The 25,787-nt window shown below is 50.2% G+C and overlaps 1 protein-coding gene across 1 annotated transcript in view; it reads right to left on the reverse strand.

Moving 5' to 3' along the window:
- FHAD1 (forkhead-associated (FHA) phosphopeptide binding domain 1) overlaps positions 1-25,787 on the reverse strand; it is a 101,500-nt gene that overhangs the window by 7,699 nt on the left and 68,014 nt on the right. Inside the window, exons 19-26 of the mRNA XM_011939914.1 lie at positions 23,337-23,443; positions 21,862-22,021; positions 19,982-20,114; positions 14,537-14,666; positions 13,478-13,605; positions 9,389-9,484; positions 8,735-8,955; positions 7,998-8,163 (exon numbers count right to left, since the gene is read on the reverse strand). Coding sequence (XP_011795304.1) covers positions 7,998-8,163; positions 8,735-8,955; positions 9,389-9,484; positions 13,478-13,605; positions 14,537-14,666; positions 19,982-20,114; positions 21,862-22,021; positions 23,337-23,443 — 1,141 coding nt within the window. The remainder of the gene's footprint in view (positions 1-7,997; positions 8,164-8,734; positions 8,956-9,388; positions 9,485-13,477; positions 13,606-14,536; positions 14,667-19,981; positions 20,115-21,861; positions 22,022-23,336; positions 23,444-25,787) is intronic.

Below are 25,787 nucleotides of genomic sequence, written 5' to 3' on the forward strand. Positions count from 1 at the left end.
CTGCCATTTTGTGACGTCTGCCTCAGGGCCGCCCTGCTTGGCATCTAGCTGGCGCTCAGTGGACAGCTGTGGGTTGCCAGATAAAATACAGGATACCCAGTTACATTTGAATTTCAGAATGAAAACAAACACTTTAAGTATGTCCCATGCAATATTTGGAACATACTTAACACTAAATCACTATTTGTTATTTATCTGAAATTCAAATATAACTGGGTATCTTGTTTTATTTTTTCCTTTAAATCTGGCAACCCCATTTGGCATTCCTCAGACCCACGGGCACAGTGAGTCAGGCTGTCTTTTAGGATAGGGGCACAGGTGCTCATAAGTCTCCACTGTTCTCCCACAGCAACAGTCTGTGAAGACTCGTGGCCTGTATTTAGCTGACAGTTGACCTCTAGAAGGCCTGGAGCCTGCAGCCACTCAATATTTATCACAAAGTTAGTGAGAGGAACAAATTCAGCAGAGAGTCATCATTTCAGATATTGCCAAGCAATGGTTTTAAACCTCTCTTCCCTCCTAATTTCTTCTTTTCCAGCAGGTTTTGTTTGTTTTTTTGTTTTTGAGATAGGTTCTTGCTCTGTTGTCCAGGCTAGGGTTCAGCGGCACGCTCAAGTGGCTCATTGCAGTCTTGAAATGTGGGCTCAAGAGATTGTCCCACCTCAGCCTCCCGAGTAGCTGGGACTACAGGTGTACGCCACCATGCCTAATTTTTGGTGCTTTTGTAGAGCCAGGGTTTCCCAATGTTGCCCAGGCTGACCCTGGACTCAAGTCATCCACCTGCCTTGGCCTGTCAACATTCTGGGATTACAGGTGTGCCAGCAGGATTCTTTACCCACACACAGTCTGCTCAGTGGACACTGAGCACTGGAGAGCAGAGCCCCGCCCCGTACAGATCTGCTAGATCTGCTTTTACTGCACTTGACTGGATTCAGTGGGATGTGATGACATCCATCTGTCTCAAGGGCTGTTCTCAGCCATGGCTCAGCCCACGTCACCCCACGAAGGCTGTTCTTAAAGATGCTGCTCTTTACATCGCACACAGTCCGCTCCAGGGGGAAAGTCCAGCAAGGTCTTTGTTCTAAGAGCAATTACGAGCATCCATCCATTGTATCTCATGGACACTGTGAACTGTGGCCAAGCTGATTTCCCATTTCTCATTGGCTGCCAGGAAGGTCGGAGTTGAACAGGGCTCCCCCTGGGCAGGGGTGGAAGTGCTTATGTGAGGCACTTTCATCCTCATTCCCGCTCTGTTTTGTAACCACTCCCACCTTCTTTCACCCCCCTCATTTCATTCCTAGGACAGGGGTTCCTGGGGCTCCTCACTCCTCCCTTCTTCTCTTAGGACCTTGTCTCCAAGTCCCCAAGTCACTTAGTGGCCTAGGATGGCTGCTCCATGAGCTAAAGCTGTGCTGGAATATCCCTTCTGCCTTGTCTCACCTTAATGGACTGGGCTTGATGCTTGCTTGTCTCTTAGGTCATCCGTTCAAACGGGGCAGGGGCTGGGGAGGGAAGGGAGGGAAGGGAGGGAGGTGGGGCAGGAGCTGGGGAGGGAAGGGACGGAGGGAGTTGGGGCAGGAGCTGGGGAGGGAAGGGAGGGAGGGAGGTGGGCAGGGGCTGGTTAGGGGAGGGAGGGAGGTGGGGCAGGGGCGGGGGACGGAAGGGAGGTAGGCAGGTGTGCGGTGCTCCTTGGGCAGCGCATGCAGGCATTTGCACGCCATGAGCTCTTAACCCCTGTTAAGACAGTCTCTACTGTGTGTCTGCAACATCAGAACACCTCCCATACCTGCCTCTCTTTCTCTTTGAAGGCACAGTTGCAAGGTGTCGATTCTTTTGCGTTTCTCGGTTCATGCTCCTCTACACTTTCCTGAGTGAAAAGTATGAGGTTAGCAAGAGAGTGCTAACCTTAGTGTGTCCTTACCTGTTCCAGTCTGGGACAGGCATCTGAGGTTTCTAGGAGATGCTGGGACTCACTCAGATAGGTGGGCAGAAGATAAGGGATCATGGCAGGGGAGTCTTTTTCTTTTTTATTTAAGACAGGGTCTCGCTCTGTCACACAGGCTGGAGTGCAGTGGCATGACCATGGCTCACTGTTGCCTCGACCTCCCAGGCTCAAGCGATCCTCCCACCTCAGCCTCCCAAGTAGCTGGGACTACAGGCATGCACCACCACACCCAGCCAATTTTTTTCATTTTTAGTAGAGATGGGGTTTTGCCATATTGCCCAGGCTGGTCACCATCTCCTGGGCTCAAGCCATCCTCCTATATCAGCCTCCCAAAGTGCTGGGATTACAAGTGTGAGTCACCACGCCCAGCTAATTTTTTATTTTTTGTAGAGATGGGGGTTGTGCTATGTTGCCCAGGCTGATCTCAAACTCCTGGCCTCTAGTTATCCTTCTGCCTCGGCCTCCCAAAGTGTTAGGATTACAGGCATGAGCCACTGCACCCGGCCTGGTATCTTTTTCTTGAGCCATCTTCTATCCACACACTGCACCACTCTAGCCACATTTTACTTTTCCATCCTGGTGAGGGCCCGAGGTTACCACCCCCAAACCCCCATTCTATTCTCATCCCATACATCTACCAATTTCTACTTTCTGATCAAAAACACATAGTGGTGCTGAGGAAACCAGGATCTTGAAAATACCCAGGCCAATGAAAATCTTGGGAAATAGTTAAATAAAATAGTACTGATATGATGATGTAGAAAACAGTACTGATATGATGGCCGAGTGTGGTGGCTCATGCCTATAATCCCAGCAGTTTGGGAGGCCAAGGTGGACAGATCACTTGAGCCCAGGAGCTCCAGACCAGCCTGGGTGACACAGTAAAACTCTCTACTAAAAAATACAAAAATGACTCTCTACTGAAGAAATACAAAAATTAGCCGGGCCTGGTGGCGAGTGCCTTGTAGTCCCAGCTACTGGGGAGACTGAGGTGGGAGGATCATTTGAGCCTGGGAGGCAGAGGTTGCAGTGAGCCAAGATTGTGCCACTGCACTCCAGCCTGGGCAACAGAGTGAGACTCTGTCTCAAGCAAACAAACAAACAAAAAGAAAAAACAAAAACAAAAACAAAAAAACAAAAGAAAGAAAAGAAGAAAAAGAAAAAGAGAAAAGAGCATGATTGAGAGGTCCTGTTAGCTAAGGGTTTTTACATATGTTCCTTCACGGGACTGACTCCTGTGGGTTAAGCACATTTTTATTTTCATCTTAAAGATGAGGGACTTGAGCTCATAATGCAGAGGGAAGGTTAGGGGCTCCAGCCCAGCTGAGACCACTCTGCAAAGCTGTAGCCAAGCCTCTTGGGGAGGATTTGATTGGCTGGAGCCCGGAAGGGGAGCTGGGCTGCTCCCCAGCCAGAAGCAGCTAGTACATTTCAGCGGTTCTCACATTCAAGTCCTAATAAAGGCCGAAGAACGGGCTTGCATCCTTCTCCAAGGGCAACTTCTGTGCGTTTAAAATGTTCCTATTGAAAATCCCAGTCTTAACCCATTCACGAAAATATCGGCTGTTTCTTGGCTGTAGCCCTAGTGGTATTCACTAAATAGAAAAGACAGCTTTACAAAGGCACTGCTGGCTCTAGGAGGACCCAGGAAAAAGTCTTGGGGTCTGCAGGACTCGCCAGCGGGCAGGAAGCTCATTGAAAGCGATACAGGCATTGCCCCCGCCCCCGAGTGGCCTTTTCTCTTCCCCACAGTAACCGTGTAACCGAGCTTGCTCTGTGACAGGCTCTGCCGGCATCACACCATTTAACCACCCCACGAAGCAGGTCCTGTTGTTCCCGTTATTGCTGCTGTTGAGAAACCTGAGACAGAGGTAAAGTTACCTACTGAGGCTCATTCAGGGACAGAGGTGGGCTTGAACCCTATGCCGTATCTGACTCCAAAGTCTGCCTCTCATCTCAGAGACTCTGCCGCCTTATTTAGCAATGTGGGAAGTGAGCTAGACTGGGCACAGCCTGGGCCATTGTCACTGTCACACTGTCACTGCAGGGGAGCTGTGGACCCAGGGCATCCCAGAGTTAGGAGGCCGATGACCACGAGGTTCTCTGTGAATGACCAGCACTGAGGTTTCTCCCAGCATTTTATGTCAGGTCTGATTTGCCAGAGGTATTAGTATAGAACTATGCCTTTCTTCTGTTTGAAAAGAGACGAGGTCTTGCTCTGTTGCCCAGGCTGGCGGGCAGTGGCGTGATCATAGCTTACTGCAGCCCCAAACTACTAGGCTCAAGTGATCCTCCTGCCTTAGCCTCCCAAGTAGCTGAGACTACGGGTGTGTGGTGCCACACCTGGCTAATTTGTTTATTTTTATTTTTTAGAGGTGGTGTCTTGCTATGTTGCCCAGGCTGGTCTCAAATGATCCTCCTGCCTCAGCCTCCCAAAGTTCTGGTATTATAGACGTGCGCTACCCTGCCTGCCTGGAAGGATGACTTTTGACTCTGGAAAGTTCTGCTCAGTGAAGAGATGTTCAGGTGTTAAAACTACAGTGGTTGTCTGTGTGTCGGGGGCGGGTAGTTCTGAAACTCAAGGTGACTAATTTCGTTTCCCAGAGCCTCAACTGTTCCATCTTTATGAAGGGGTGCTGAGATTTTACACAGGAGACTTGGAAAAAAATCGACCTCTTGTGAAAATATTAGGTGTGAAACTTAAAGGAATTCTATTTTCCTTTAACTTCCGTTTAATGAAAATATACTCCTAGGAAGCAGCTGCTGCCCAAACAGATGTATACAGGTTCCCTTTTGAATCTTGCAACACTGAAAAAAAACTTTTCTGTGATGTTGTCAAACTCTTGAACAGCAAGAAAAAAAGAGATTTTTCCCCCCTTTTTTCTTCCCTTGACAAACAGGAGTTTCTGATAACACGTTAGACCTGGCAAATCAGACCTGACATAAAATGCTGGGAGAAACCTCAGTGCTGGTCATTCACAGAGAACCTCGTGGTCATCGGCCTCCTAACTCTGGGATGCCCTGGGTCCACAGCTCCCCTGCAGTGACAGTGTGACAGTGACAATGGCCCAGGCTGTGCCCAGTCTAGCTCGCTTCCCACATTGCTAAATAAGGCGGCAGAGTCTCTGAGATGAGAGGCAGACTTTGGAGTCAGATACGGCATAGGGTTCAAGCCCACCTCTGTCCCTGAATGAGCCTTCAATGCAAACTGAGCCTGGGGATGAACCCCGAGAGAAATAGTGACGGAGTAGGCGGGGTGCACCCTGGGAAGGAATGAGGTGGATGAGTGGATGGGCTGGGAGGGTCGGGATCGGAGGTCGCTGAGGTCCCGTTTCTGTAGCTGAGTAGCCGGGTGACAGCGCCCTCTGACCTCCTCAGTTTCCCCTCTCAGTGGGCAGGTGCCCAGCAGCCCTCCTTGCAGGCTGACATGAGGTAAGGGTGGGCCGTGCCCTGTGGGGTGCGCCTGACAGCAAGTGCTCCATAAATAACACCATCAGCCTTGCTGTGATCGTGGCTCTACTTCTTATCAAATCTTTCCCTACACTGTGAATTCCACAAATTTGAAAGTTCCCAGCTCCAGCTGGGGACCTGACACAGGTTTGGCTTGGCCGCTTCGGACTTTCCTCTTCCCGCTCCGTGGAAGGCTGGCCAGCCCCGCATTGTGTGTGCGTAGGGAGGCCATGAATAATGCATGCGGACTGATTATGTAAATCTGCAGGTTTTCTTTCATTTTCAGCCAATGCATGACAATGGGCTTTTTAGGGCCCTCTGCCGTCCCATTCTGTGGTTTGGTGTCTCTGCTGTGGGCCTGGCCTGCCAAGCCCTGGGGGGACGCTGCCTTGGGAAGGAGCGAGCTCTCCAGTGGGCACATCAAAGGACATCTCAGGCCTCTGTTGCTGCCCAGATCTCCCTGGCATGGCACAGCGTGAAAGGAAACCGTCCCCTGCCCGAGGCGGCCCCATGACATATGCAGAGGGAGCCTGTGATGTTTAATTCAGAGTGGTGAGTGCTGGAAAGGCCGCGTCCAGAGCAGGACGTTGACTTCATTTTTGGGGCTGCAAGCCAGGGAACCTGTGGTCTGCAAGGTTTGTGGGATGAAGGCCAGGCCTCTGCAAGGAGGTCACCTGGCTGGTGGAGGGGGCACCCTTCCCTGGGGGTTTGGCCCTCTCTGAGCTCAGGCAGGCAACACAAACACACACACATAGTGTCACACATGGGCAAACCCTCACGCACATGGCACACATGTACAAACACACACACAAGCATGCATGCACACATAAAAGCTGACAGTTACAAGGAGGGGACTCAGGGCCAACCCCGCAGAGAGCAGGAGAACCGGGGTCAGAGGGATCTGGGGTCAGGTCCCAGCCCTCCTTACCAGCCACTGTGTGCACTTGGGTGTCTCTTAACTCTCTGAGGCGCAGTTTCCTCATCTGTAAAATAGGGATCATCGTACCAGGCATGGCTATTAGAGGCTATTAGAAGCCCTATCACGGCTGCAAAGCTCAGATGAGCTCAGTCCCTGGCCTGGAGACGGTCATGAAGAAACGGTGGCTGTGGCTCTTTCCCTTACTTGCCTAACCCCAGCCTTGAGATCTGCTCCACCTTAGGCAAGAGTGAAGGAAAGGGAGAGTCCGGCTCTATTTAGAAGTTGCTGTTCCAGTGCCTTGTGGACTGCAGGAGTGGATGATGAATATGTAAACTGCAAAGCAGACAGGAAAGCCCCTCTGCCAGCTTTCAGGGAGCTTCAGAAGCCGCCTGGGTGCTGCTCATGCGTGACTTGGTTTGGGGAAACTTTCCAGTGTGTAGACCCTACCGGGTCTGAGGCAGGACTCACCCAGGAGATCAGGTGCACAGGTCACGGGCAGGATGGGTCATGGGCAGCACGGGGAAGGCAGTGTCCACCGGCTGGTGCCAGGCCCTGGGCAGGTGCTTCAGAGACGGGACAAGCACCCTCACCGTCCGAAAGCACTTGGCTCTGGAGGTCTGATGACAGCGAGAGTGGACGGCAGATAGCGAGGGTTGCCTGCATTCTTTCATCCTCACCATGTGCCTGCGAGGCAGGGGCTGGAAGCTCCCATTTACTAATGAGGAAAGCAAGGCTCAGAGAGGGGAAGAGACCTGCCCAAGGTCGCACAGTTAATAAGCACAGGGATTTGAGCCCGGGACCGGCTGACTCCTGTACTGTGTTACAGATGAGATACCAGGGTGTGTGTGTGCACGTGTGCGTGTGTGTGGTGGGAGGGGACCCATTTTCCCTCGGTTGCCAGCCCGAGATTGGAATCTTGGTTTCTCAACCCAGTGCTATTTCCAACTCTGCGCCAGGGAGCAAATCTCATCCTCACGCCTTTCCTCCACGGCTCCTTCAGCCGGGAATGTCCACCCTTTCATCTCTTTGGTGGGCAAGCTCCAGCTCTCCTTTGCAGTCACTGGCAGTATCGGGGCTTTGGCAGGCCCTCCCTGCACGCGCTAGGCAGGCTGAGTGCCCTCCCTGGACTGCATCGCCCCGGCACCCTTCGGTGATGGAATACACCTGAAGTCAGCTCTCTGTCTGTTCCACACTAAGGGATATGTTCTTCGACGACATCCATCTGCCCATCCACCTGTATACTCCTCAGTCCATCTATTCATCCATCTGTCTATCAACCAACCTGTCTGTCCTTCCACCCATCCATTCACCAAATATTTACTGGGTGTCTACTGCGTGCCAGGCACTCAGAATAGTGAATCCAAATCTCCACTCTCTGAGAGCTTATATATCCCTAGCGCCTGGCAGATTAATACAAATGTGAATAACAGCCACCATTAGAAAAATACAGATGAGCACCATGAGTCTCAGAGAGGTTAAGAAACCTATCTAAGTTCACATAGTAAGTGGTAGAGCTCTGGTCTAAACCTAGGTCTGTCTGATGCAAAAGCTATCCAGTTGCCTCCCTTTCCATCCATCCATGTGTTCTGCGCTACCTGGATCCTCCAGGGTCTTCCCTGGGCCATTGCTAATGGGAGCTGCAGGGCAGCCAGGGAGGTTCTGTCCTGGGCAGCAGCGCCTCACCTTCTGCTGCCGGATGGCCCTGTTGATCCTCTTCTCCTGGCACAGCTGGTGCTCCATGCGTTCCAGGGCCTCCTTCAGCAGGGCCTTTTCTTCGGCCTCTTTGTAGATATCATCCTCCAGCTTTGCCACCTGCGACTGGTACATCTCCACGGACACTTTGCTCCGCCTAGGTGCACAGGAGAGACGGCGTCTCTTTTTCCCTTGTCTTTCCCAATCACCATTAGTGTGCCAGAGCTGGAAGTCTCTCAAAATACATCCAGGTGGGGCCCACTCATGAGTGTCACGCAAGCAGGAGAGCATGTCGAAGATTTGGGGCATGGAAAGCGGAACGAGCCGCTCGTCAGCTGAGTGTGTAGTGGGAGGGGATAAAGGAGGTGCTACCAGCCCCTCCCGACTTCCCAGGGAGCGGGGAACTGTGACTCTTGAAAATATGACGGAGCTGTCAACGCCACACAAGTGGGAAACTGTAAGTCGAGGGTTGTGAGAGGTGCAGCTTGCACAGAAAATAGTCCACAGAATGGAGAAACCATGCACTTCTGCAGCCGCCATCTCAGGGCCAGAATTCCCTCTACCAGGCCTAGTCAGTGCCCTCCCCGTTACCTTTCTGACATTTTAGGTGTTCCAAACTCGGGTCTCTGTCCTCCTGTCCCAGGCCTAGGTGTCTGCTGCTAGCCTGAGTTTAGCCAGGAGAAGGGAGGCACGGGCCTTTACGCAGGGATGTGGGGGTGCCGAGGTACCTGAGCTGTTCAATGTCCTTTTCGTACGCTCTCAACAGCTCCTCTTTCCTCTCCAGCTGGTTCTTGAGCTGGGTGATCTTATCAAATACCAGGTCGAGGTCCCTTTGTCGAAGCTGGTTGACCTTGTCCCTCTCCTGGCGGGAGAGGTATTTCATGGACACGTGGCCGGACATGTCCTTGATGTTCATCAGACTTCCAAGGGTTTTGCTCATATCCAGGTACTACAAGGAAAACGTTTGTGTGTAAGAGGCATTACCGGAGGCTGCTGGTGGCTGCTTTAAGGAGGCCAATGTCTAATTCTGTTTCATTCACTTTCTGCAATTGCAGAGAACACACACACGCTTTGAAAGGAGTGCAACTGGGGCTTTCAGCATGACTTTCATTTCTCCCACATCCATTTACGCTATGCCTTTTTTGAGAACCGGGGGTGAAAAATGACAACAGATATAAACACTTCATTCTAACTACCCAGTTTTTCAAGGAATTTGGCTATGCGATTCCTGACCCATGCTGGGATAGTAGGTAGGTCTTGCAGAGTTATTAGAACAACTAAACAGGCATGTGAGGTTGACATTTAAACTATCCTGTGGTTAACACTGACTGCAGGGGACCCAGGCTTTGGATAGCAGCGGGTTGGATGCTGGATGTACGTACCAGCTTTTCACTGAGCTCTAAAGCCTCAGCCACATCCATCTTCCCTGACTTCTCCATGGCTGAGCTGAACCTTGCGTTGCAAAGGCCATTCTGAGGCTGAAATCAGAAAGAAATGAAAGCCCTCTCTTGACATTCCATTGTGACCTTCTATGACCGGAAGCTAAAGCACTGTGTGATTACCGGAGATTAACTCAACAGAGTTGATTTTCAGTCCGGTCCTGATCATTCCGTCTGATTCCTTTGTCAACTGCTTTCTTGTAATTGTATTCCTACCCTTCAGAGAATGACTCTGTCTTTGAAGTCTCTGTAATTATACATCACTTGTCTTGGTCTTTGATCACCACCTGTCTTCCCTCTGCAACAGTGGTTCTCAATTGGGGTGGTTTTGTCCCCTCCCCTGGGCCATTTGGCAGTGTTTGGACACATTTTTGATTGTCACAACTGCAGGCGGGGAGTGCTGCCAGCATCTAGGGGGTAGAGAGCAAAGATGCTACTAGACATCCACACGTCCCCCCACAAACTGCGCCAGACTGTGGGCTCCCAAAACATCAACAGTGCTGAGGCCTGGAAACCCTGGTCCAGACGAGAGTGCCAGAGAAGCAGGGACTGGGTTGCTGTTTGCTCACTCTCCCCCTCCTTGTGCCCAGCATGGCGCCTGGCAGAGTGGGCAGGTTTGTCGAATGAATGAATGCAGGTTAAACAGAAAATACCCCCCATCCTTTTATTAAAGGAGTGTCATTTTTATGCAGTGGAAACTGGACCCTCACTTCTGACCCTTTCCAGAGATGATGCAGATGGTGGGTGAGCATCACTTTAGACCCTTTCCAGAGAGGAGACAGCTGTGCACCTGCTAAGACCCTGCTCAGCCGGCTGCTTGCTGAAAGCCCCAGTCAAAGGCATAGAAAAGCCACCAGGCCAAGTGGGGAGTCTGGAGGCCATGGACAACCCCCATACATCCCCTCACAACTAAATTGGGTTGTCAGTGCTCGCCACGGACACCAAGATCATGTCAGCTCGCAGCATTTACTGGCTCTACATTGTAAACCTGGGAGATTTAAAAACAAAAACAAAAACAAAAAACCCATTCACAAAAACATAAAAGCCTAAAGGTGACTGTGATAGGTGTGACATATTTGTCTATATTAAGAGTGGACATATTTATCTATCTATGAGATGAGAATAAAGCAGGTATTTAAAGATGACAATAAATTGGGCAGACTTGCTACAAAAAGAACCTAAAACGCAGCTTGGTGTCTCCAGCTCCCTGAGCCACGTCCTCTGCACTCCCCTTCAGAATCCCCTCTCTTTTCCTGCAGGTTGCAGGAGTCCAGAGGGAGGGTGGCCTAAGGAAGAGTCTGGGCTGCAGGTTCGATCACACCATTCCCACCTCCTTCTCTGCAGACCAGCAGGTTACAAGAGGCAGACCTCCAGGGACACAGTCCTGGCTCTGTCAGTCACTATTTTTGTGTCCTCGGGTGAGGTGCTTGATCTTCTGAAGCCTTAATTTTTCTTTTTCTTTCTTTTCTTTTTTTTTTTTTTTGACGGAGTTTCACTCTGTTGCCCAGGCTGGAGTGCAGTGGTGCGATGTTGGTTCACTGCAACCTCCGCCTCCCGGGTTCAAGTGATTCTCGTGCCTCACCACGGATGTGTACCACCATGCCTGGCTAAGTTTTGTATTTTTAGCAGAGACGGGGTTTTGCCATATTGGCCAGGCTGGTCTTGAACTTCTGGCCTCAAGTGATCTACCTGCCTCGGCCTCCCAAAGTGTTGGGATTACAGGTGTGAGCCACCGTGCCTGGCCTGAAGTCTTTATTTTTCTTATCTGTAAAATGAGGATAACAATGGTAACTGATGTGGGCTGCTGTGTGGATTAAATGAGATAACACATGTCAAGGGCTTTGCTCAATGCCTAGTACACAGTAAGCACTCAGTAAATGCCAGCTATTCTTCTTCCTGCTCCTTCTCTTCTTTTTTCTTTTCCTTTTTTGAGACAGGGTCTCACTCTGTCACCCAGGCCGGAGTTCAGTGGTGTGATCTTGGCTCACTGCAGCCTCCACTTCCTTGGCTCAAGTGATTCTTTAACCTCAGCCTCCTGAGTAGCTGGGACTACAGGCACGAGCCACCAATGCCTGGCTAATTTTTTGTAGAGACAGGGTCTCGCCATGATGCCCAGGCTGGCCTTGAACTCCTGAGCTCAAAGTGATCTGCCCGCCTTGGGCTCCCAAAGTGTTGGGATTAGGCATGAGCCACTGCCCTTGGCCCCTTTCTCTTAATTTGAATTGGTGCCAGTGTTGTGTTGGAAGATTGAGGTCTTTTGAGAGAGGGGAGAGGTTTCTTGCTGTGTGGTGTCTGTAGTGGGACTGGGGTCCTGCGGAGGGGAAGGCCTATCTTGGGAGCGGGTCAGTCTGTGGTGGGACTGGAGCACTGCTGAGGGGGAGGCCTATCTTGGGAGCGGGTCAGTCTGTGGTGGGACTGGAGCACTGCTGAGGGGGAGGCCTGTCTTGGGTGCGGGTCAGGCTGGGGATTGAACTGATCCCAACCTGGAGGCGGTCCCTCCACTCCCACCCTCAGGGAAGTAGGGTTTGATTTTCACAAGAAAACCAGCTCATTTCCAAAGACCCTCTTCCTGGACTCTCGTAAATGTCCAGAAAATCTGCCAAGAGAATGCAGGATAGCCTCGTTGTTTCTTCTAGAAGCCTGTGTGGTGTGGATCCAGCTGCGGCAGCACACATGCCCTCGGCGGGTCCTGCGACAGATGCTGACCTGTCACGTGTCCATCGAATGCCCAAACATCCATTTAGGGTAAAAAGGCACGTTCAATTGCACAATCAAATCACTTCTGGAAATCCTGTTGTCCCCGCTGGAGAGCAGCAGCAGGATCATAGCTCACTGTGGCCTCGAACTCTTGGGCTCAAGTGATCTTCCCATCTCAGCCTCCTGAGTGGCCAGGACTGCAGGTACCTGGCACCATGCCTGACTAATGTATTTTTAATTTTTTTGTAGAGATAGGGTCTCGCTATGTTTCCCAGGCTGGTCTCAAGCTCCTGACCTCAAGCAATCCTCTTCTCTTGTCCTCACAAAGTGGTGGGATGACAGGCGTGAGCCACCACACCTGGCCTATTTAAATAATATTTAATAATAACATCTATCATTTATTTTTACTCTGGAGCCAGGCATTAGGCTAAGTACTTTCCAGAATTATCTCCTTCAGTATTTTTGTCATCATTTTACAGCTGGGAAATGGAGTCCCAGAAAGGTCAAGAGCCTTGCCCAAGGTCACACAGCTTGCAGACCTCGGATCTGGACACAGGTCCCTCTGACTCTAGAACTTGTGTGCTCTGAATCACGGCTCCCTTCTCCTGCCTTTTATGTGTTGTGTTTTTCCGGTGACAGTGAAAAGCAAACTTTAGGCAAACTCATGGCACAACATGATCTTAGGCTGCTGAACATGTTCTGCAGAATATCACGCATGATCGGCCGGGCGCGGTGGCTCATGCCTGTCATCCCAGCACTTTGGGAGGCCGAGGCGGGCGGATCACAAGGTCAGGAGATCAAGACCATCCTGGCTAACACGATGAAACCCTGTCTCTACTAAATATACAAAAAATTAGCCGGGTGTGGTGGCGGGCACCTGTAGTCCCAGCTACTCAGGAGGCTGAGGCAGGAGAATGATGTGAACCTGGGACGTGGAGCTTGCAGTGAGCCGAGATGGCGCCACTGTACTCCAGCCTGGGCGACAGAGTGAGACTCCATCTCTAAATAAATAAATAAATAAATACATACATACATACATAATATGACACATGATCTGCAAAGGGGGCCAGCCATGCTTCAGTGATTAATGTGGCCCAATGTCAATGCCATGCTGAACCATGCTGTGCACAAGCACAAGGCTACCTTTCTGTGCAAAGCCTGGACAATGGGTATGGTCGGGGCACCAGCTAGTGAGCACAGACAGCAGCCCATGAGGAAGGACCTGGCCCTGAACCACTGATATGTATGGCTGTGCCAGGGAACCCAGCTAGTGTCTGCCCTCAGGCCCCTCCTCTCCACATGCCAGTCACAGCAGAGAGAATTGTCGTTGGTTACCACTAGGATCTCCATTCTTGAGAGAGCTGGCAAATCTGGTTTTGCATCCAATAGTATTTTCTGGATACTGCCTTCCATTCTGAGGTTCTTTAAATCTAGAAAGGATTCATTCTGGTGGTCTTTATGATCTATAAAACAAATAAAGTAGACTCAAAAGAAAGGCTCAGGAAGAAGTTATTTCATGTAATAACCATAGCAACTATTTACGGGACAGTTACACAGGCCTGTTTTAATCCTTACAACCTCCTGTGGCAGATGAGGACACAGGCTTAGAGAGATAAAATGACCTGGCCAAGGTCACCCGGCTCATAGGAGGCTGCAGCCACACAGGTATCAGTGTGGTGGACTTTCTAAGGCCCTTCAGCCATGGAACCAGGATGGAACTTGAACCAGGCTTCCAGGTCCTAGACCAGTGCCCTAGCCTGCAGTGGGCCCCAAGTCTTAGGAGAGCTCTGTCCCCTCTAAAGGGGGTCCTCCAAGTGGTTCTCCAACATTGATCCTTAGACAGTATTCGTCCATGACAAAGTTCTCACCCAGCCACCATGAAATAAGAAAAACTAGGCCAGGAGTGGTAGCTCACGCCTATAACCTCAGCACTTTGGGAGGCTGAGGCAGGTGGATCACGAGGTCAGGAGTTCAAGACCAGCCTGGCCAATATGGTGAAACTTTGTCTCTACTAAAAATACACAAATTGGCTGGGTGTGGTGGCGTGTCCCTGTAGTCCTAGCTACTAGGGAGGCTGAGGCAGGAGAATCACTAGAACCTGGGAGATGGAGGTTGCAGAACCAAGATTGCACCACTGCACTCCAGGCTGAGTGACAGAGCGAGACTCCGTCTCAATAAAAAAGAAAAAATATAATAGTGAGTTGTGCATGAAATCTTATTTAATATCAAGGCCTGCACTTGACTCTGAGATCATGGCCTGCCCAACTTTTTGTGTATTACAGTGTCCTCTGAGTTCTGGGATGATGCGGATAAAACATGGTAGTCTTGGAAAACTGGTCAGTCCCCAAAGTGAGCCTGGGGTCCACTACTCTGACTAGGAAGGAGGAGATTTACCTGGTGTGTGTATCTTCTCTAGTTCTTTAATTCGCGCTCGAAGTTCAGATAAGGCCTTTTTCTGACGCTGAATGACCTCCTCGTGCCGGGACCCTTTGCATTTGACCCCTAGATCGCTGAAGGATTGCTCCTGTGGGCAGAATGGGGTGGGCAGCAGTTGATCAGGGATTGGAAGATTTCTCTTACATTCACAGAAACGTGAACAATTCATGTATAGCGGAACCCCGTCTCTTAGCACCTTTGGAAAAAGAGCATTCGGGCTTCAGCAGAGATAGAATTTACATTTTTCGTCTCAAATATCGAGTCACATGTAGGAAGACTTCCAACTTTCCTATTTAGCATCACTATAAATAAAAGAGCCCCTCCACGTTCCCTCTCCACGTTTTATGTTTTCTTCTCATACTGTTCTATGCCTGGATTTCCATTTGCTGTCATGCTGGTCTTGTTTCTGAACAATCACAGCAAATTCTACTCCTGGAGGGGCATTTTCAGATGAGAACGCATGATGCTTTCTTTTAACTGGTGATGAGGATGATTATTTAATATTTGCTAGGGGGATTTGATAGATTGGCTCTTGGTTGGGCTGGAGAAAGGAAAACCTTCCTCTGAGACTTTGGAGCCTCTGCAACAGCACTGTCCCACAGAACTTTCTGTGGTGAAGGGAATGTTCTATACCTGCACCAGCGCCGTCCAATATGGTAGCCACTAGACCCAGATGGACCATCCTAAACAGCTCAGGTTAGAGTTGCAGTTTTTTTTTTTTTTTTTTTTTTGAGGCGGAGTCTCGCTCTGTCACCCGGACTGGAGTGCAGTGGCCGTATCTCAGCTCACTGCAAGCTCCGCCTCCCGGGTTTACGCCACTCTCCTGCCTCAGCCTCCCGAGTAGCTGGGACTACAGGCGCCCGCCACCTCGCCCGGCCAGTTTTTGTATTTTTAGTAGAGACGGGGTTTCACCGTGATAGTCAGGATGGTCTCGATCTCCTGACCTCGTGATCCGCCCGTCTCGGCCTCCCAAAGTGCTGGGATTACAGGCTTGAGCCACCGCGCCCGGCAGAGTTGCAGTTTTGTGTGTGTGTGTGTGTTTGATGTTGTTTGTTTTGGTTTTTGGAGATAGGGTCTTGCTCTGTTGCCCAGGTTGGAATGCAATGGCATGATCTCACTGTAGCCTCTACTTCTGCACTCAAGTGATCCTTCCAGTTCTGCAGCTGGAACCACAGATGTGTGCCACCATGCCCGACTAATTTTTCTGTATTTTTTTGTAGAGACAGGATGTCGCTTTGTTGCCTATGCTGGTCTCAAACTCTTGAGCTCAAGCAATCCTCCTGCTTCAGCCTTCCAAGGTGCTGGGATTACAGGCATGAGCCACTGTAACCAGCCTAGGGTTGGGTTTACTAAGAGCACAGACAAAGAAAGGTCTTTTTCACCTTTTTTTTTTTTTTGACGGTGTGTGTGTGTGTTGCTCTGTTGCCTAGGCTGGAGTGCAATGGCACAATCTCAGCTCACTGCAACCTCTGCCTCCCAGGTTCAAGCGATTCTCCTGCCTCAGCCCCCTGAGCAGCTGGGATTACAGGTACCCGCCACCACGCCCAGCTAATTTTTTTTGTGTAGTTTTAGTAGAGACAAGGTTTCACCATGTTGGCCAGGCTGGTCTCAAACTCCTGACCTTGTGATCCGCCTCCCTTGGCCTCCCAAAGTGCTGAGATTACAGGTGTAAGCCACCGTGCCCAGCCGTCTTTTTCATCTTTTAAGGGTCACGTACCCTTTTAAGATTTGGAAACATGCAGGGTTTTTTCCCCCAGAAAAATTCGCAGCGACACAAATATTTGCATACAACTTCCAGAGGGTCAAGACCTCCTGAAGTCCATTCATAAACTCTGAGCTAAACGACGCTTCTCCAGGTTAAGCAATTCATTCATCCATCTCACATCGAACAAGGCTTGTGCCAAGCCTTGTTCTAGGCTCTGGGGATTCAACAGTGGCTAAATCCAGCAACATCCCTGTTGTCATAGATTTTGCATCCTCGTGTGGGCAGACAGACAACAAGGTGAAAGTATCTGGTAGAAGTTATAAATGGTAAAGAGAAAATTAAGTGGGTAAACAGGGTGGGGTGTTGGGAACAGTTTTCAGTTGTAGATAGAGTTGCCAGGGATGGCTTCAGTCAAACTGGCAAGAAAGAGAAAAAATTGACAATCTGGCTCTTTTATAATACTTTTTAAAGTAACAGTTTTGGTTCACTTCATGCATATACATATACATATATAGATAGTTATAGATATAGAAGATAATATATATGTAGTATGAAGTGAACCAAAATTATTTTAAAAGTTGCCTATCCATCTATCTATTGAATGGTAGCAGTGGCTGCATGCCAGACACTGTTCTAGGCACTGGGGCGAGATCAGGGAGCAGACGGACCAGCCCTTGCTGCTGTGGGTGCGTTTCTATGGGGCAGACAGATAACAGACAGATAGGTGCACAAATACTCTAATTTTGGAGAGTGATAAGTGCTCCCAGGAAAAGAACGCAGAGGAGAGCAAAGGAGAACACCTCTTTGTTCTTCCTCCTTTGATGGTTCAAATGCTTATCAGAGGCCTGCATGACACATCCCTGGCCCTGCGCTAGCCACACTGCCGCCAGGGGAACAGGGCCCATGGCCTCCTACCAGGGGCTCAACAGTGCTGTCTGAGGCCCTCCTGGGACGGTCCCCTACCCCCACCCCCATGTCCCTACCTCTCGTTCCCTCCCTTCCTTCTGGCTCTGCTCCAGGTCTCCTCCAGCACAGGCCTCCCTGACCACCTGACCAGCTGACCACCCCCCTCCCCCAGGTCAATCTGTTCTGAATCCTGCTGTACGGTTTCTCAGAGCGCTTCTTCCCACTGGACATTTTACTTGATCTTGGCTTGTTTATTTCTGTGTCCCTCCTCCCAGACGACAGGCTCCATGAGAGCAGTCTTCATCTCCTTTGAAGACTGTGCTATTTCCAGGGCCAAGCACTGTGTCTGAGCACAGTAGGTACTCAGTAAATATGCAGCTGGTCAGAAACAGGAGCTGTAAGGAGCTTGCCCTGGCTTTCCAGCTGGGACCAGGGCTCAGCAGCTGGGAGAGAGAGGCAGGCCACCCTGGTTGCACTTAGTAGGGCCTCGCTTGTCCTCGGGCCCTGGCTCCACCCTGCTCACAGGATGCATGGCTGGTTCCCTTCCGGGGTTAGCTCTACACTGGCCTCGGTCACCTCTTGAGGATGCGTGTTTGCCCTGAGAGTAAACAACCTGGAATGTTCTTCCTCTCTGTCTCTCTGTGTATAGCAGGGGGCGGAAGATACTAAATTTTGGGGGTGTAGGGGTAGCCATGCATTGAGGCTGCCTCACAGCCTGTGCTAGTCTGAAGGGGTACCAGGAACGTCACATGACCCCTCCTTGCAGCTCTTCTGGGAATTTATTTATTTGGAGAGGATGAAATTCTTTCTCATACAACTCTTAAGCCCTCTGACCCACTCTGGCTTAGAAAGCAGGAAGGAGCCCGAGGGAGGAAAACCATTCCAAGAAGGAACAAATACATTTTCCCTTTTATCTTGCAGTCTCCCTCCCCCATCCTCCTCCACTAATCCCTCCATATAATATAAACTAAAAATCAAGGGCATCCCAGTTCAACAATCTAGTCCCACAGACGTGCACAGAGTCCAAGGGCGTTTGGTGTGGGCGGGAGCCGGTGCGTCTTCTCCTATCCCTGGCATAGGGCCTGGCACACAGCAGGTGCTCAATAGTTGTTGAACGAGTGAATGAATATGGGTCAGGTTCTGCTCTAAGAGCCTGGGATTCCAACAGGAGTGCCACACACCCCCTGCCCCACGGAGCTTATGGCCACGTGGACCTGCTGCAGCCCCCGCCTTCCTGGTCACCCCGAGCAACCAGGAGACACTTCTGTTAAAGTGCTCTGGACAGCAATCGATGCCAAGGACAGCTGGCTGGACCTCGAGCCCTTTCGTTCAAGCTGTTTGCGGCCCTGGCTCAATGCTGTCTGGCAGGGGAAAGGCATCTTTGAGAAAGCCGGAAAGCAAGCTGACACCTTTGGCCTGGCTTCCCAGTGAAAATCCAAAGCCCATTACTGGAACGTCATGCTCTCTAGGCTCAAAAAGCCCCAGGGAAAGAATAGCCCCAGGCTCCAGGAAACCAGGGCCTTGAGGAACCACTGAGTCTCACAATTGCGTGCTGCGGACCGTGGGGAGTATCACAGCCCCAGCCATAGGGACAGAGTGTGAGTGCCTGCTTCTAGGACGGCCCAAGGAAGGCTGTTCTCACTCAAGGACACACTCCCATCAGATGCTTCTGGGCACGTGCATAGAACAGCTACCAAGATACAGCCACAGAGCACTCACTACGTGGCTCTGGGAGGGCAGTTTGGCCCCAACAAGCACAATTCAGGAAGAACAAGTACATTAACTACAGCATTGCACAAGAGGAGAAACAATGGAAATGTCCCTCAAGAGGGGACTGGTTGGAAAAAAGAAACAATGGGATTTTACACAACCATTTAAAAGGGCGAGGCAGATCTTCATATACTTGCCATTTTACATACCATTAAATAGTGGTATGTAAAACTAAACCCATGTTGCAGAATGTACATGGTTTGACAACATTAGTAAAAAAATTATCTACTAAACAAATATCTATATGGGCCAGGCGTGATGGTTCACACTTGTAATCCCAGGACTTTGGGAAGCTGAGGCAGGTGGATCTCTTGAGTGTGGGAATTCAAGACCAGCCTGGGTAACATGGTGAAACCTCATCTGTACTAAAAATACAAAAATTCATCGGGTGTGGTGGCACGCATCGGTAGTCCCAGCTACTAGGGAGGCTGAGGCAGGAGGATCATTTGAACCTTGGGAAGGCGAGGCCACAGTGAAGTTGTGATGGCACCACTACACTCCAGCCTGGGTGACAGAGTGAGACCTTGCCCTGGAATACATGAATGAATGAATAAATAAATATATGTATGGGTTTGTGTGTGTTTGTTCAGGTGTGTATATACATAAAATGTATTTCTCAACCAACCCATAAGGTGGGGATGGTCATTACTGTCAGAACAGGGAACTGGTGCACAGTGACCTCCCCAAGGTCACAGAGTTTCTAAGTGGAGGAGCTGGGATTCGAACGCAGGTGCAGTGAATCTACGCCTGATCTTCAGCCACTACACTTTCTTGACCGTGTCAGAACGTGGAGGCCTCTACGAGGGAAAGATCTCATGGCATGCACATCACACTGTGGACAGCTGTGACCTCTGGTGACTGCGACTGAAGAGGCAGGATTCTGCGACTTACTTTATACGTTTCACACAAGTAAGTCATACTTTCGGAACTTAGAATGAAAATATCTTCAAAAGGAAAGAAAGCCACCACTGGGCTGTGTCTTAGCACATCCTTCTGGGTGCCCAGGAGTTGCTGGCACTCACCTCTTGGCTGCTGGAGAAGGCCTCGGTGTGGACAGGTTCTATCTGCACAGAGGTGTCACACGTCTGGGTCTTCTTCCGGGACTTCTGTTCCTTCTCTGTGTTCAGCTGGAGTCTGTGTTTCTCCTGGGAAGCCCTGGGATAGAGAAGAGGAGGACAGCACGAGGTTCCAGGAACCACAGATTACTTTTGCAGTCGTTGGAAGACCAGGAAATGGAGCTCTATTTTTACAGGAAACAGAATTCTTTTGAGACTTCAGTTTCCTGCTCCCAGATTTCTAGAGAATTCAGTTTCAGGGGACTTACGGGAGAGTGGCCAGGGCAGGGAGTACCTGCCCTTGGTTCCTATACTGGGGCTGAGGACACCTGCTGTGGTTTTACAGGGACATTCACGGCATGTCTGCTGTTTGTAACACTTTATGTGTGTCTAACCCTTCTATCTCTCATAACAATCCCACAAGTTAGGTCCTCTGCTTGTCCCATTTTACAGACAAGTAAACAAGCACACAGCAATCTGCCTGTAGTTACCTTCCTTGTAAATGGATGTCTGGCTATTTTTTTTAGATGGAGTTTCGTTCTTGTTCTCCCACACAGGCTGGAGTGCAATGGTGCGATCTCTGCTCACTGCAACCTCCGCCTCCCAGGTTCAAGCAATTCGTCTGCCTCAGCCTCCCAAATAGCTGGGACAGGCATGCACCACCACGCCCGGCTGATTTTGTATTTTTAGTAGAGACAGGGTTTCACTATATGTTGGCCAGGCTAGTCTCAAACTCCTGACCTCGGGTGATTCGCCCGCTTCAGCCTCCAAAAGTGCTGGGATTACAGGCATGAGCCACCGGGCCCGGTCTAGGGTCTGGCTTTGAAACCAGGCAGCCAGGTGTGGAGTCTGCTCCTTTAGCCACTACGTGAATCTGCTTTGGCCACGAGGCACACAAAGCTACCAGATAGCCACAAAAAATCAATTTCAGTCAAACTCTTTTTTTATGAAAACATGACTCATTCTAAAATATGGATAAGCTGCGGGTAAAAATGCAACTCATGGGTGTTTTTAAAGATGAACCCAGGGGACGATGACAATATTTTGTATGTATTTTAAGCTGACACCTCCAGTTTATTCATTTGTTAAATAAATATTAAGTTCCCTTACGTGCTGGGCTGGGAAATCAATAGTGGGCAAGGTCTGCACAGACCCTGTCCTCGTGGGAAGGGTAGACAACAAACAGGCAATGGGGGTTGGGCACGGTGGCTCACGCCTGTAATCCCAGCACTTTGGGAGGCCGAGGTGGGTGGATCGCTTGAGGTCAGGAGTTCAAGACCAGCCTGGCCAACATGGTGAAGCTCCATCTTTACCAACAATACAAAAACTTAGCCAGGTGTGGTGGCTCACGCCTGTAGTCCCAGCTACTCCAGAGGCTGAGGCACAAGAATGGCTTGAACCTGGGAGGCAGAGGTTGCAGTGAGACAAGATTTCTCCACTGCACTCCAGCCTGGGCAACAGAGCGAGTGAGACTCCGTCTCAAAAAAACAAACAACAACAACAACAAAACAACAACAAAACAGGCAAAGGTAGCCTTGCTGTGTGCTAAGTGGTAGGTTAGACAGAGTGCAGGGGCTGAGGGAGACCAAGCATGGCAGGATCCCTTGGCTATGTTTGGTGAGGGTGAGTGAGGGACGGCTTCCTGGAGGAAGTGACATTTAAGCAGAGACTTGTCATCTGGAATATTGGACAAGGAAGTTTGAGAAGCACAGAATAAGCAACACCATGAAACACATATCATTCATTCATTCAACTCCTCAAACAGCATGTACTGAGCCCTCTCTCTGTGCAAGACTCAGGGGCTCCCCACGCCGGGTGAACTATCCCCCGTCCCCCGCCCACCCAACCTGAGTGCCTCCTTGAGGGCCTTCAGCTCCCGGTCTTTCTTTTCCACCAGACTGCTCATCTGGGCCATCTTCTCCTTGAGCACACTCAGCTCCTTGCTTTGCTGCTGGACCAGCGCCACGTTCCGTTCCAGTTCCATCTTCTGCTTCTCGTTTAGCTCCCCTGGGAGTGACAGGAGGGCCGGTAAGGGGGTCTCTGCCTCCCGGGTTCAAGTGATTCTCCTGCCTCAGCCTCCTGAGTAGGTGGAATTTCAGGTGCGCACCACCACGCCTGGCTAATTTTTTGTGTTTTTAGTAGAGACAGGGTTTCACCACGTTGGCCAGGCTGGTCTCAAACTCCCAACCTCAGGTGATTCACCCGCCTTGGTCTCCCAACGTGCTGGGACTACAGGCATAAAGTAGCTATTATTAGCATCCTGACTTCACAGATGCAGAAACTGAGGCTCAAAGAGGTAAGGGACTTACCTGAGGTCATGCAACTAAGAGTCAGAGAACTGGGCATTGTAGCCTCTACCCCACACTTTCTCATACCTTATTACAAAAAAAACTCAGCCATAAATGTCTTGGGGTATTAACAGGAACAGCTACAGGGAGCAAATACCCTGTAGGGTTTGGGATGGGGACAAGATGGGAGCATTCTTTTCCCTTCCTCCACTTCCCCAGGCTTCATTCCATCTCCCAGCTCCTGCCTGTCTATCCATGCCCTTCAGCTCAGGGAGAGTAGACATGGGAAAGAGAGGCTGCTATCAGATGCAAGAAGGAGGGAGGCAGAAGTACCCCTTGCCCTAGGTCCCAAAGCTAGTGAGTGCTGGGGCTTGTGCAAACTGGCCTGCCGCAGGAAGACCCCAGGATTGCCCTCCAAGCCTTTGTTTCCGGAAGCAAATCTGTGCTAAAGGAAAATTTTCCCTGAAGAAGAAAGTTGCATTTCAGTGCAGAGGTCCAAAGTCCTCTGGAGAATGTGCCCTGTGCCCTTTGGCATTGAGTCAGGGACTCAGTGGGGGGAGGGAATCAGGGACATATCCAGGATACGGCTTTTGCTGACCCTGAGTTACAGATGCTGGGACAACACAGGGAAGCAGGATTGTTTATGCCAAGGTTTTCAACTCTCTCTCTCTTTTTTTTTTTGGGGGACAGAGTCTCGCTCTGTCGCTCAGGCTGGAGTGCAGTGGCACGATCTGGGCTCACTGCAACCTCCGCCTCCCGGGTTCAAGCAATCCTCTGCCTCAGCCTCCTGAGTAACTGGGATCACAGGCGCCCACCACCACACCTGGCTAATTTTTGTATTTTTAGTAGAGGTGGGTTTTCACCATCTTGGCCAGGCTGGTCTTGAACTCCTGATCTTGCGATCCAACTGCCTTGGCCTCCCAAAGTGCTGGGATTAAAGGCATGAGCCACTGTGCCTGGCCGACTCTTAAGCCTCATCTCCTTCCTTTCCCGAGTGGGTCAGGAGGTTAAGAGACACCGGAAATTGTTCAAACCTCTCAAATCCGACATTCTGCTGTGGGCTTCTGTAAGGTCTTTCCTTAACTTCATGATGACCTCCTGCTGAGACAGGATTTCCTTCTGAGCAGCCAAAAAGTCATCTCTGAAATTCACAAAAACAGGTGAAGTCAGTTCAACTCAAACTCCACTTTATCTCCTGAGTGTCGGGAAGGGGCCAAGTACAAATGCAAACAGATTCTCAATCATGGTCCATGCGATGCCAGTCCCAGCAAAGGATGAGGACAGTCTTCAAAAACTCTAAAACAAAAATGACGTTTTTGTTGCACCTTCGTTTAAGAAAATAGATTGAGGCCAGGCACCGGGTATGTGCCTGTAATCCCAGCACTTTGGGAGGCCAAGGCTGGAGGATCACTGGAGCCCAGGAGTTCAAGACCAGCCTGGGCAACAGAAATCAGAACCCCATCTCTACAAAAAATAAATTTAAAAAAAATTAGCCAGGCATAGTGGTGTGTGGCTGTTGTCCCAGCTACTCGGGAGGCGGAGGTGGGGAGATTGCCTGAGCACAGGAGTTGAAGGCTGCACTCCAGCCTGGGTGGCAGAGCAAGACCCTGTCTCTAAGAAAAAAAAAGAAATAAAGAAAAAAGAAAATCCACTGAGACAGAACACAAGATCTGGCTGAGTTGAGTCTGAGGCTCGAACATGCCTTGCATAAGACTGATACCCACTACCCAGCATCATGACTTGATGTGCCTGTGGACTTCTGATGGTGGAGGGAGAGGGGAAGACTATTTGGGGGAGGTTCAGGGATTCTTTGGGGACAGGGAAGAAAAAAGAGAGGAAGACAATGTGGCTCTGTTCTCTCAGCAGCACCTTTGAATTCCCAGTGGAGAGAGGCGGGGCCAGATGTGAATGAATGGTGTTCTTGGGGGAGCTGGTGGAAGTGTGGCCTCGGCGCCCAGGCAACAGGGGGACAGTGATGGTGACGGGACAGCTCCCCCTCCCACACCCCTGGAGGGCAGCACACCTTTGGCTCCCTGAGACTCAGGATGGTTGATGGGAGGGTGGCTGCACCCAGTGGAGGGGTGAAGGGTGCCCAGCAGGGACAGCAGGGGAGGCGCCTTGGGTGGAGATTTGACAGGAAGAACACTGGGTGCATGTCTCAGCAAGTTGAGAAACTGCAGCCTGGCGGAGACAGGTCTTGTGTGTGTTGCAGGGAGTAGGTCTTGCCCTTGTGGAAGGGGGTTGGGAGCCTTAGTCTTTGGGCAGGTATTAATGCCACTTCATTTGAGTTCACAGGCTTTTGAAATCCAGGCTCTTCTTATAAAGACTTTATTTTTTATTTATTTATTTATTTTTGAGACGGAGTCTTGCTCTGTTGCCCAGGCTGGAGTGCAGTGGCACAATCTCAGCTCACTGCAACCTTCATCTCCTGGGTTCAAGCGATTCTTCTGCCTCAGTCTCCCAAGTAGCTGAGACTACAGGTGTCTGCCATCATGCCTGGCTCATTTTTGTATTTTTAGTAGAGACGGGGTTTCACCATGTTGGCCAGGTTGGTCTCAAACTCCTGACTTCAGGTGATCCACCCACCTCGGCCTTCCAAAGTGCTGGGATTACAGGCATGAACCACTGCACCCAGCCTTATACAGACTTTAGAAGGTACTGTGTTTATTATGAATTAAAGTAAAACACTGGCAGGTTGCATGTCAAACAAACAAACAAAAAAAGACTGGTGATCATTAGATTGAATATAACTACATATATATAGTATATTCTGTGTGTGCGTGTATGTGTGTGTGTCCACGTGAGCGTGTCCTTGGCTGCAACCACAAACCTTCCAACTCAAGGATAAAACCTCAGAACTCAAGCATGTTCACACGCCAAGCAAGTGGACCAGAGCAGGGCCGGGTAGTGCTGACTCTTCTCCAAGTCATGGGTACCACTGTTTCTGGAGTTTAAACAGGAGGAGAAGTCAGGAACTTTTCACAACGTGGAGGCGGGGTATCCTTGTCTTTTTGGGGTAAAAACCCTGTGACATTAGACTTTAGTCACTAGGATTTGGTGCAAGGATCGGGCAGGTGGTTGTCCTCTTGGGGGAGCTTCTGAATCCCTACACTGCGTCCCATCGGCACCTCCTTCTTTATGTGCTGTTTTCTGGATCTTTCCCATTCATACGTTTGTTTCTCTGAAAACTGTCAGGTCTTCGAGGATAGATTTCTTTATAGACTCACTGGCTCTCAGAGTCAGGAGAGTTGAAATCATTTATTTGAGGTCATTTAGCTGACCCCTTAACTTCTTACCTTTGCAGGGCCCCGCCCCACCAAGTGATCTCCACTGTTTGAAATCTCTGTCTGCTTAATAACACCTACGAATGGGCTTGCCTCTAGCTGATCCTCGGGAAAAATAGCTAATAGCAGTATTAGCTAGATTTCCCAAGCACTAGGCACGTACAGCCTTACTTCACAGACGTGGAAGCTAAGGCTCAGTGA

The sequence above is a fragment of the Colobus angolensis genome, unplaced genomic scaffold (genome assembly GCF_000951035.1).
Source record: "Colobus angolensis palliatus isolate OR3802 unplaced genomic scaffold, Cang.pa_1.0 Scaffold185, whole genome shotgun sequence".
NCBI classification, from domain to species: Eukaryota; Metazoa; Chordata; class Mammalia; order Primates; family Cercopithecidae; genus Colobus; species Colobus angolensis.